Raw genomic sequence first — 12,591 nt, forward strand, 5'->3', positions numbered from 1 at the left:
AATGCCCCAGCGGGCACCATGGCGCCCACGGGCACCGCGTTGGGGACCACTGCTTTAGGGGAAGAATGGCATTTTAGCAGCAGGTGTCAGGTGATTTGAAAAAGGAGGCTTGTAACCAGGAAAGTAGATACGTGGTTGCTCCTTTTGACAGAACTGAGCTGGATGCTTGAAAGGTTCCCTAAGTGTTTCTGCTTCATTGAGTCCTTCAAGTGCTGATGTATATGAGTATACACTAGACGCTCGCCTGCCTCTTCTTCCCACGCCACAGATCCTCAGCATACAGCCCCGTCTGCCCATCTAAAATGTTGCTATTTCTCTGCCCGCCCCAGCACCTGATCACCCAACCACTAGCTCATCCCTTGGCTACTTGGATGAACACTGGAGCACCGTCCTGGGAAGCCAAAGCATATGCAGGAAAGTGAGGATGAGAGAGCATACGAGGGAGATGCCGTTTACACACAAAATCTGGAGGCGGGTAGAAGAAGCAGCGGGGGAAGAAGTTTTGCTCTGAATCACCTGTTATCAAGTGTCCCTTCCATCCACTTTATGCACAGCCTGATTTTCCTTTCAGCACTCCATTTGGCCCTACTCTCTCACATTTCCTTCACTTACATCCTAACGTGCACCCGGTTCTGCCACATTATGTTTGTAATGTTGATCGGTGTTGGTGTTTAAAATAGAGATGTGTGAGGGCACACAAGCAGGAATATGCCATGGTCGGGCGGGGCGGGGTATGGAATAGGGGAGCGGGAACGGTACAGTAGAGGATAGGCGTAAGGTGTATGAGGAGAGCTGGCATGGGGGAATACAGCTGTATGAATAGCAAGCTCTATCTGAGGCAGGTAGCAGGTGGGGAGGTGTGGGTGGAAGGGACACAGTGGATGTCTGTGGTGACGGAAAGGGGATAATTGGCAATACTGATAGCTATGCAGGTGAGAAGCTGAGAGTTGATATACTGTGACTACATGGGGGAATTTCTAGCTCAGCCTCAGTTAAGGTTATTAGAATGCATTGTCCACCACCAGGTTTTATAAAAAGTAACGAAATGACCAGTTATGGTAGCCATCCCCTTACCAACCCTCCTCATCTGCCACCTTGGACATCATGGGAAAATAAATCTTAACTCTTACCAAGAACAAAGTGTGCCCCCAACGTGCAGACTTCCGTTCTGTAACTTAGACATGCCTAAGCATGGAAAAATCACTAACCTGAATTGCCCACTCCCATGTCTATTAGAATGTGTAGGAGAATGTATCTCTGCAGTCACCATTAGCAGTCTCACACCATTACACCCTGGCACAGGATAACGGAGAACTGCCTTTGATCTATGAAAGCTCTGTCAAAACCGATATCCGTGCTCTTAGTTCAAGGGTTAGGATCAAGGTGGCGATCCGTGGGCTGTGGGACTTGGAAGGGAAGTAACTGAAGCTAGATGAGGAACTGAAAATTGCAGTGAAACTCTTAACTGCTTATTTCTTTGTTTTTTATGTGAATGATGCAGTCTAGCAACCATTAACTCCAAAGGTAACTTTTCCAGTTACTACATTAGATATGCACACAGGATAGGAGAGATTCTTTTCGGTTATTGGAGCTGTTTGCTTAGTAGATCATATTACGTAGCTTTGAGTCAAGTTCCGTTACTCTGTCTGGGTTGGAGAAATACTATGTTTTTCCTCACAGGATGTAGGAAGAGCAACTCAATGATTTCTCCTCTGGAACCTCTCTTCCCGTTGTACCTTTTTTGGGAAACATAAAATGAATGCAGCTTAGGAAACAATGCTTTCATTGGATATATTTTTAAGAGTCTGTGATATTCCAATTAGCTTTGAGTTGCTTATCAATGAGTGCGTGCAGAATGTTTTGATTTGCCGTCCAATACAAAATAGTGCTTTCTTCTAATGCAAAAAAGAAAAAGGAGGACGCTGGTATTGCTAGTGTAGATACTGCTAATTGCTATTTAATTAAGATAGTCTTGCTATGGAAAAATACAGGTCTTGTTTCTGAAGATGAGCCCCACTGCTCAGATTAGTGCACTGAATGCCCCAAATATAAAAGCTAAGAGGGGCACTGTTGTAACCTTTGGCCAGATCAGACCCTGACTTTCCAGCTTCTACATATTGTAATGCCTAAGGGTGCATCTACGCTGCAACCTTAGCTCGAAATATGCTACTCAATTTGAGCTAGGCAAATTGCGTAGCTTATTTCACGTGTATTTTGAAATAGCTTATTTTGTAATAATTTCAAAATAAACTGCTATTCCGAAATGTTCCTTAATCCTCATGGAACGAGGTTTACAGGGACGTCGGAATAGCGTGCCCGTTATTTCAAAAGATATTTTGACACGGAATAGCTATTTCGCGATACCGGAATAGCGCCGCAGTGTAGACACACCCTAAATGTGCACTGTAGAGGTCAGTCTGCAACACAATGCATCCTATAGATTGGAAGCAGTTGAGGGGGTAATAGTGAAAGCATTGTAGAACTTCATGTTGTTTCTATCGTATGTTCCTGTCTGCCCTGTGCACATAGTCTGCATTGGGGCCTTCCGCATGGTGAAAGAGAGATCTGCTGCATTGTGCATGTGGAACCATTACACGGAGCAGGAAACTGGGAGTACCGGGAGGGTTAGCGTGCATTTGACAGAACTAGTTTTTCTGATAGCATGTCAGATTATCCAAATCCAGTTTGACTCAGAAGATTAGAATGAGACCTAATGTATTTGAATAGTTTGTTGAAAACTGACATGCAGGAAGCAATTGTAACGGACAAGTTTACTTCATGCATGTTCATTTCTTCTGTATTCTACGCTTGCAGCGGGGCAGCTTATTTTGACGTGTTGCTGTGGTGCAGGCCCCTGTCCATAGACAATATGGAGTCAAATTCATTTTGCTTAAGTCATCAAACATTATTGTACAGAACAAATTTCCGTCAGAGTCCATATAGGAATCTAATTAAATGGGATTCTCCCCACACTTCCCTCAAGTAAAAGCACAACCTCAATTAACTGATAGTTGATTATACCATTGACTCGCATCTCCTCAGGACTAATTCTTACATGTCTAGTATCCCTTGATTGTCCAAAACGTTATCTAAATGTAGTTGTTGCTTTTCCATTATGTCTGGATGATAAATGGAATTGCCAAGTACTGTATGGGAAAATTGTACACGGGGGCAACAATATTCATGATACCTGTCATGCAGTTACAATACTCTTGGTGTCATTGTTGGTCCTTCACCAATCTGTCCGACATGAGCATCTTCAATAACATATAGAAGACTGAATTCCTTGGCTAGAACGGCAATCATTCTAGTTCAAAGGCTCGATAAGAGGGTGACAGTGAATTGCCTTCTCAAAATTAGTCCAAGTCAAGACCTGAGGTAATTTTGCCATCAACATATCTTAAAATTAATATCCCTTATTTGATGTTTGAGGTTTTCATCATTGAACCCCTCCCATATGTCTCCCCCCCCCCAAAAAAAAACCTTTTTCAAGAGTAAATAAGCTACTTGAACATTCAACTTCAGTCTGTTTTATTCCTGAACTAAAAGCTTGAAAGGAGGGTGCAGTAAATCTACTACTCTCTCTTTAGGGAAGGTATCGAGTGATCTTTGTAACACTCTGGTTCAGCTGCATACGAACATAGACTCACCAAGGCTGCTGCCTGTGCATTATTTGGGAAGGAAGGTGTTCTCTGGTCTGTAGGAGTTGTTTCATCGCTTGGGGCTTGCTTTCATTTTGAGTGTGTGGGCCTGTACTTGAGAAGTGTGGCTTCGAGCAAACATGACTGGTGAGAATAGAATGTCTTGTAGACTGTGCAACAAAAGATAGTCTAGATTTTATAATTTATTTATCTGGGACCTGATCTGATTCGTCAGTGGCAAAACACCATTTTCAGTGAAAGCTGAATCAGACTTCTGCCTAGTGAATTGATAGTATTCCACTATTAAAATAGGTCCTCCTTTACAGTTCTCACTTTGAGATAGAAAACACTTAGATTCTCATTTTTAATCCAATGTAAATACTGATTATGGCATACAGATTCTAGCAATGATTACTGGGGGAAAACAAGATTCATTTATTAGTTAATATAGCAACAACGATTCTGTGAACCTTGAGTCATAACTAACTCATATGGGCTGTGTGTTTGCTGCAACCTGTCAAAAGAATTTCTGTAGTTATTTTAATGTTATAATGTAACACATTCTTCTTGAATATTACAGAAGAAAATTCACAAAAACAGGTTGATGATCTGGGAAGGCAATTTACAGAAATCTTCATTAAACAGCAAGAAAATGTCACTCTGCTGTTGACCTTTCTAGAGGTGAGTGGATAATGAAGAAGCATTGAAGTGGGTGTTTTATTCTGTGGATGAAGGACATACATCTTGCCTTTCTGGTGTAGAATAAGTTAAAATTTGAGGCTGTGTAAGAAAAACGTTGGTGACTATGGGCATGAAATCATTCTTCCAAAATGAAGATGGCAACGTCTCACAATAGGAAGGGTGAGAGTGCTGCTTTTAGAAGCAGAACAGCCATATAAATGGTTAGACAAAGGGTCTCACATGCCTGGCGGAGAATGTGGGCGGGGAGAGGGGCATGGCCACTGCCACCACACCGTGCCAAGGTCCCCTAAGATCCCCAAAACCACATGCTCCGGGGACTGGGTGCTGTGGGGGTGAGGAGGGGGAAGGTGGTGTTCCGGGGGCTGGTAAAGTACCAGAGTCCCAGGTTGGATTGCGCAATTGCTTCCGCCAGGACTAACCTGCAGGCCAGGAGTTTGATACCCGTGGGTTAGAGGAACCCTGGGGAGAGAAGGGTGGAGAAGAAGCTAGTGGAAGTTCAGGTTACTGTTAAAGCAGAACCTGGGGTATGAGATTTGGCTTTGCACTGTTCCAGAGCAGGAGGGAGGGAGGGAAAGGGACTTGCTCATAATGATGAATGCCCATCTACCTTAGGGCCATTTGGCACCCAGTCATATAGCTGTCCTGTCTTTAAAGTCACTGTGTAGGCTACTTGCAGTCATGTGAAATGCTCCTGGATTCACTGTGCAACATCACTTTCTATATCCCTGCAGGAATTTGACTTCCAAGTTCGCTGGCCTGGAGTGAAACTTCTGACATCATTGTTAAAGCAGCAGGGACCCCAAGTGCAACAGATCATTCTTGTCAGTCCCATGGGTAAGGGATTTGGGTTGGCCTCTGGCTCATTTCAACGGGACATTCAGCAAGATGTCGGGCCAATGGGGCACTTCTAGCAGAGCATTATAACAACTCTTGGAGGGACTTCCAAATGGGGAGTTTAGTAAACTCTATATAGTAATTCACACATCATGTGGTTGCTTGCTTTGTCAGGTGTGTCGAGGCTCATGGATTTACTTGCAGATTCTAGGGAGGTGATACGGAATGATGTAAGTACAGAGCAGAGGCGTTGCAATCACGCCTGCGCATACGTTTAAAGTTATGTATTCATGTCATAACTAGGAACTAGCTCTGCATTGCATTGTTTCTGTAATTCTGCCCTCGGCCTCCTCTTGGCCCCGTTGCTGCAGGGTCTATGTGCTCTGGCGTGGTTTAAAAGGGCAGAGGAAAGGAGTGGGTTGGCATGTCCCTTGGACAATTGCAGACTTTGTGCTGAATGGCATTCGCATCAGTAGCTCGTAAAACAGCCGTGGGCAATAGCAGGCCCCCGGGGCCACATGCAGTTTGCCCGGGTTAATCCCTGGTGCGCCGCTGGCACTTCATTTCCCTGTGCGTCCGCAGGTACAGCTGCTGGTAGCTCTCATTGGCCAAGGATTGCCATTCCTAGCCAATGGGAGCTGTGTGAAGTGGTGCTGACTGGAACACCACTCCCCACAGCTCCTATTGGCCAGGAACAGTGATCCCCAGCCAATGGGAGCTGCAGGCGGCTGTACCTTTGGATGCCCGTGGAAATAAAGCACCGGCAGCCCACCAGGAGCTAACCCTGGTAACTGTGTCCAGTCCATGGGCTGCTTGTTGCCCGCCCCTGTTGTGGAACCACAAAGCATTGTGCCTCCATCCAAGCGTGTAGCTGGGGGGCAGTATATCTAGAGATGATCTCCATATTACTGAGGAGTCCTGCTCTGGGTATGAGAGTTTAATTTTTATAGCCAATTCCTATCTTCATTCTCTCTTTGGGCAGGTTTTTACATTGCCGTTTAGAGCTAAGTTTGAGGCACAAGACACTACTATACACGCTCGGTGGTGGGGTTTGATGCGAGATGCCGTATGCATGATAATGTACAATTGTATCCAGTAATCCCCAAGGTTTACATTGCTAATGTATGATACTGTTGAGAAGGGCACTTCTTAGAAGCTAGCCCTCCTCTTCTAGTAAAGCTTTGTCTACTCACTATATTTATCTTCTTCCGGAAGGGAGTCTTATTGCTACAGCAGCTGACAAAAAGCAATGCCGCCATTCAGAAAATCGTTGCTTTTGAAAACGCCTTTGAGAGGCTGCTGGATATCGTAACAGATGAGGGGAACAGTGATGGAGGTATGAACTGAACGTTGCTTTACTCACAAGGTGGTGTGGCAATAGAGATGAAATGCTAGGACTGCTGAAATGCTTGTGTCAATCAAAGTAAAATCTCAAGGCTTGGTCTGTTTGATATAGAAACACCAGTGTAACCATCAGACGGTCACAGTTGGTAACTTTCAGGTGTTACCAGTGCTATGGGGGTGGGTAAAGGGACTGAGTAAATAGAGTAGAATGGTGGGATGAGCAAGCCTACAACTTCCAGGGTCATCTTGGATTTGGTGTAGTGGACTTCCATTCAAGATTTGCAAACTTTATTTCTTCTTTGCATGTGTCTGCGTGGATCCCACAGTGGGCGCACGTGCAGAAGAATGGATAGCCAGGAGCGTGAGTGATCTTCTCCTGGCTGAACCTCCTTATGCAACAATCCATAGGAATAAAGTGGTGCTCAGATATCACTCAGAGTCGTCTAAGCTAGTCATTTGAACCTTACCTGTCTTCTTCTCAAAGCCAGCTCGGCACGGGGGCAGAGGAAATTAGGCAGGACTTCCGTTTCTTACATGGACGGGACCTCACAGATTGACGTTCTAAAGGTCAAGTGACCTCGTCACAGGGATGTTGAAGTGTGTAACGCAATGGTGTACTGAACATGAACACTCCCACTGGTGCGGTGCCTGCCAGCATCCTCTGCCTGCTGTGGGAATGTGCCAGTTTCAGAAAACTGCAAGGCAGCAGTGTGGTGTGACCTGCTGCTGAGTGGTGTGTTGGATGTAGGTGATAGGTTGGCTGCAATCCTACAGTCATTATTTGAGGAGTGCGGCTCAAACTCCTCATTCCAGCCTCTTGAACAGTCGCTTCTCCTACAGTAATTGGGATTTTTCAATGTGCTGTGGTTGCATATATCACAACTCACCCTCCATCACCACATTCCTGAATCCTCAGCTCCCACAGACTTGGAAGTGTGAGGTAACTGAGGAAAGGTTGCAACTCTTCCATGTTTTTCAGCCCCTCCCATGTTTTTCAGCAGCGTGGGAGGAGCAAAGGTGCAGGTGTGGCTGTAATAGACCCGGCTGTTAAACACCAATTAGCTCTTGCTGACGTAAGATGCATGGGCGTGCATGCTTACAGTGGGGGCCACGCTGACTACACCATCTCGGACAACCACAGTGACCAGTGGAAGCCACCAGTCTTTATCCCTCTGTAAAATACACAGAATAACAAGCTATTGCCTCTGACCCCTTAGTCCAAAAATGGTCATTCTGGATATAAACGCTCAGTAGAATTGGGCGTGAAGGGAAAATGCCAGGCCAGACAGCTAGCGTAAGAGATGCTGTCTGTTTCCCTCGAGTCTTTAACTTAAAACGTGAGGCTGAACGTGCTGCATGTCCAAACTCGTTGCCAGAGACAAGATGCAATGAAAAGAGATGGAGAATGTTGCAGTATTGATCATGTAAGCTCCGTAACGCTAAAAACCCCAGGGGGTAATAAATAGTAGCAGCCTCTGGGGATGAGGCCCGAGGGAAGTTAACAGGCCTTTGCTCATAGACAACTTAGCGATTGGAAGGGTCAAAAGTGTTTAAACTCAAAGGATATTATTAAGCAGATCATGATGAAATATTTCTATATGAGGGAAGAAAAAGTGAAAGAGCAGATTGCAGAGATGGCACCTGTTTTCAGAAGTGCTCAGCTCTCCACTCTCTTCCTGCCTATTTCTCCGCTTCAGATTTGATTATTTTCACTGTGACCTTCCTGAGGCGCAGGTGGCAGAGCATGGCTGTCCGCAGCATGGCTAGTAAGGGAATATTGTCAGACAGCTGATCCCTGCTGCTCCGTGCCCTAATGCGACACGCCCTTGCCTGTCGTTTTCACAAACTGAGGGGAATTAAGCTTTACGCCTCTGTATCTGCAAACCAAGTTGGATGCCAGCTGAGGCGCATAGAAATAGGAGGGTGTTGTCACCAGTCCTTCTGCTCCTGTCATTCAGTTTCTTGGGTCAAATTGCCCAGTGTAATATTATAGTTACACCCTTTTCTCTGCACAGATTTTGGTCATTATTGCTTGTGATAATGCTATTTCAGCTCCATAGAGTTCACAGATTAAATTGGATTATTTCACTGATTAGAAGAATTCCTTCTCCCTTTCAGAATTTTAAATTAGAGATAACTTTGGAATGAGAGAAAAGAAGGTTGTTTGACTCTTAGCCGATGAATAAAACTAGAGGATTACCAAGTAAGAATCACTACAGTAAAACCCTTATCTTGGATCCCTGGCATCAGACTACTGTTATGTAGGATTGTCTGTCTTTTTTCACAGCAGTAGAAGAGGAGACCAATGAAGCCTGTTCCTTGAGTTGAGAGACATACTTCTAGCCACTAAAAATCCCCCGAAAGACTACATTTTCATTGCCACAAGAAACCTTTTTATTACACTCAGTGCATATTAGCTAAACAAATAAGTTTCATTGTAGAGTTGTGTAAGAACTACAATTTGTCCCCATTAAAATATTGGGCTTCCAAGAATTGACAGCAAGTCTCATTCTGTTCTGCTATACCTGAAGAGTGTTATACCTCTGGAGATTGAATATCTTTGACTTTCTCAGTCAATCCTTGCCTTACCTTTTGTCTTTCCAGGAATAGTAGTAGAAGACTGTCTTCTCCTGTTACAAAATTTGTTAAAGAACAATAATTCCAATCAGAATTTCTTTAAAGAAGGTTCGTACATTCAGCGTATGAAACCTTGGTTTGAAGTTGGAGATGACAACTCTGGTTGGTCGGCACAGAAAGTAACTAATCTTCATCTAATGTTGCAGGTAAAACAGCTTGTGACTTATTGCTGGAAACTGTGCTAGGAATTTACATACTTTCTTCTGCTTTCTAAATCATTACTTTGTGCTTTCATGGCTAGCTGTTTGCTTTTTTTTCTTTTGAAAATGTCTGATGCCAGAAACTAAATCTAGTCAACTGAAAAAAAAAAAAACCCTCCAGAGATAAGAATGGGTAACTCATTCTTTCTCTCTCCCCTGCTGCTATATGATCAGACTGTGAAATTGTGCAGAGTTCTCTCAAATCTCAAGAGTAAATTGAAAAAGTGAAAGTATTATTAGTAAGGTTGGACTCCCTCCCCTTTTGTAAAGACTTCATTAAACTTAATGTCAAGTGAAAATGTACAGTATGGAGGCTTGATAGCTGTGGAAGCCATGTAGTGGGGGTAGCATCATTACTGTGGTACTGGATTGACAGATATGGTCCTCATGCCAATGAGAATACACAGTTTATGGATTTAAAATATTGCTGAATTCCATAGGCACATGACTAGTCTGTCCCCAGCAAAGGGAACTGTAAGGTAGCGGGTTGTAAGGTGGTAGTGTAAAATACACTACATAAGCATTCCTGGATCATCTTTAGAAGTTGTCACAACTATCAGTATGTTACAACTGGAATTTGAGCAGAGTCAAATACTCCTAATACACAAAAGGTCTGACAAGTACGTATATGTAGGAAAAAGAAACTGACAGACACTTTTAATTTCCACAAATGGACAGGGCCTTAAAAAAACTATTAGAAGAATAATGGTAGGCATCCTTTTTTAATTAGGTTTTGACTGCTGCATTTCCACCTACACATATGTACGCACACATGTACTATGCATTTTTTTTATTCAAGAAACTGTTAAACTCTAGCAGTAGTTGGTGTCTTACAATGGAAACAAATATATTGGCCTACCATTGTTAACAAAAAAATCAGTTAATTCTAGCTAAGTTAATTACATAATATGGTAGGAATATTGCCATTTTTAATAATTTTTTAGCACAGAAATGCTCTTTAAAATATTTTGAAAAACACTTTTAATAAATGACCTATTAAAATGTATTAATGTTAACATTATATTTATTTTTAAATTAACGTATGAAGCAAGTGTCAATTCTTTGGCCAAGGACTCAATTGTTCAAAGCTGTTGCAAAACATACCTCATGCATGTTTATGATGCCTTTTTAAAGTATATGGAATTTGCCATCACTGAGAATTCATGACTGGGATAATTGCTTAATTGGCACTTTTGTTTTTCACTGAGGTGCATGTTAGGATGTTTTTTCTGTGCTGTAATGACAACTGCCTTAAGAACAGAGACGCACGATAATTCATTCTGAAGGAATCCTGCCGTCTTGTGAAAAGTAGTTGGATTCAGTTTATAACAGAGTTATGTGCACAAGTAGCACAGTTGTTCCATTTGGACCATTCCTTACGTAGTTTCAACGCCCACAGCGGGCTCAGCCATTTCAGAAGCGTCAAGGAATCCTCAGGGGCTGGGTGTTACTTTGGCTTCTAATCCAATTGCGGTTTTACAAATGTGAAATGCAAAGGCCCTGGACATTTGTGGGAATTAAAAGCTACATTCTTTCTGAAGAGTAGAGGTGACGTGTATGCGCTTGATTCCCATTTACAGTCTCTTGCGGTTTCAATAGTCGTCAGATGCTCCTTGGACATACACAGTTTTGTACAGTAATTCTCATTTTCTCTTGTTCACCATTTGTACCAAGCCTGTGAAGAGACACAGCATGCTTTCCCCCCCCTTCAGTTTTCACATGTGCATGAAGTCAGTGTTTAACACCATGATTCCCTCCACCCTATACCAATGTGCATCTCTCTTTGCAGCTTGTGCGGGTGCTGGTGTCCCCCACAAACCCACCTGGTGCCACCAGCAATTGTCAAAAAACCATGTTTCATTGTGGGTTATTACAGCAGCTTTGCACAATCCTGATGGCAACCGGGGTTCCTGCTGACATTCTGACAGAGGTAAGGCAGAGCGAGTAAGCAGGGAGAGGAAATAGCCAATGAGCCAGAAAGCATCAGGTTGGGAAGTCTGAGAAATTCCAGTTTCTTCTTCCTATGCAGTGGCTTTATTTTACAGAGCTATCTCTTTGTCAGATGTAAAACTCTCTTGGCTTTTGAAATCCCAGCTTGAAGTGCATGTATAAATGTTTGTGTTGAGGATGTTAACTAGTGGTTAATTGACTCGTCCAGTAGTCGATGGAATTTCCATCGACTAGTCGATAGGCACTTCCACATTCCTCCTATGAAATGCACAAGAGCCCCTGCTGGGCTCTTGTACATTTCAAAGGAGGATGCGGAACTGACCCTGGACTGCATGCAAAGTCCTACTGAGTGGGTGCTCTTGTGCATTTCAAAGCAGAAGCACCAGCTTGGAGCCTGGAGTCGGCAGGACTCAGAGTCCCCCGCTGACCCTGGGCTCCATGCTGCGCTGCCACTTTGAAATGCCACGTGGAGCCTGGTCTGACCCCAGGTTCCGCTCAGCATTTTCCCCCCTCGGCTTTTCAAAGAGGCAGTGCCACCTTAGCTGGGAAGTCTCCAGCTGACCCCGGGCTCCACACGTGCAGTGCCGGCTCAGCTGTGTGGGGCTGCCCCCTTTGAACATCACCTCAGCTTTTAAAGGGGCAGCGCCACACAGCTGAGCCCGAGAATGCCGTGCTGGAGCCCAGAATCAGTTGGGGAGTCCCCAGCTGACCCCGGGCTCCACTTGCAGCACTGCCGCTTTCAAGTACCTGCTCTTCTCCCCCCTTTGCTGCCTCTCTCTGATAGAGGCAGCAAATGGAGGGGAATCGACTAGTCGACTAGTCTTTAATATCCCTCGTTTGTGTATGTTCAAAATTTACTGGAAGGTAACATAATTTGCTCATTGCTTTTTGTGGGGCTAAGTATCCCACAGCTGGCTCAGTCCCTTGTCTTTTTCCTGACCTTCAGTGCCAGAATGATCAAGTTCGCCTGCGTTTGCACAGCTGCAATACTAGATATATTTTTTTAGCTTCTGGGAAGTCCCTTCCCTGATTAAGTTAATCCCTTCCTTGCGGACACTAACAAGATTAAATGGGTCCCAGTGATTATCCACCTCCAACATAGCAGCCTTGTCTGTGCTTGAAATGTTTGTCATAGCAGTTGCATTTGGAACTTTCTAGGTATCCATAAGATGTTTCAGTCTAACCTCATCTCTGATGTGGGTACATAACAACTCTGAGTTTATTTCACTTGGGCCTACCCTCCACTGTAGTGTGACCACCTTTCCATAGAGAGATGTCTGAGT

General features: G+C 44.0%; 1 protein-coding gene across 4 annotated transcripts in view; it reads left to right on the forward strand.

Annotated features, from left to right (window-relative positions):
• Positions 1-12,591, forward strand: part of USO1 (USO1 vesicle transport factor) — a 57,495-nt gene that overhangs the window by 16,055 nt on the left and 28,849 nt on the right. For all 4 annotated transcript variants that reach the window (XM_075929349.2, XM_075929351.2, XM_075929350.2 and 1 more), the window contains 6 exons: positions 4,222-4,322; positions 5,075-5,177; positions 5,352-5,407; positions 6,393-6,513; positions 9,126-9,304; positions 11,148-11,288. In XM_075929349.2, coding sequence (XP_075785464.2) covers positions 4,222-4,322; positions 5,075-5,177; positions 5,352-5,407; positions 6,393-6,513; positions 9,126-9,304; positions 11,148-11,288 — 701 coding nt within the window. The remainder of the gene's footprint in view (positions 1-4,221; positions 4,323-5,074; positions 5,178-5,351; positions 5,408-6,392; positions 6,514-9,125; positions 9,305-11,147; positions 11,289-12,591) is intronic.

This window comes from Pelodiscus sinensis, chromosome 4 (genome assembly GCF_052426305.1).
Source record: "Pelodiscus sinensis isolate ZL-2025 chromosome 4, ASM5242630v1, whole genome shotgun sequence".
Lineage (NCBI taxonomy): Eukaryota > Metazoa > Chordata > Testudines > Trionychidae > Pelodiscus > Pelodiscus sinensis.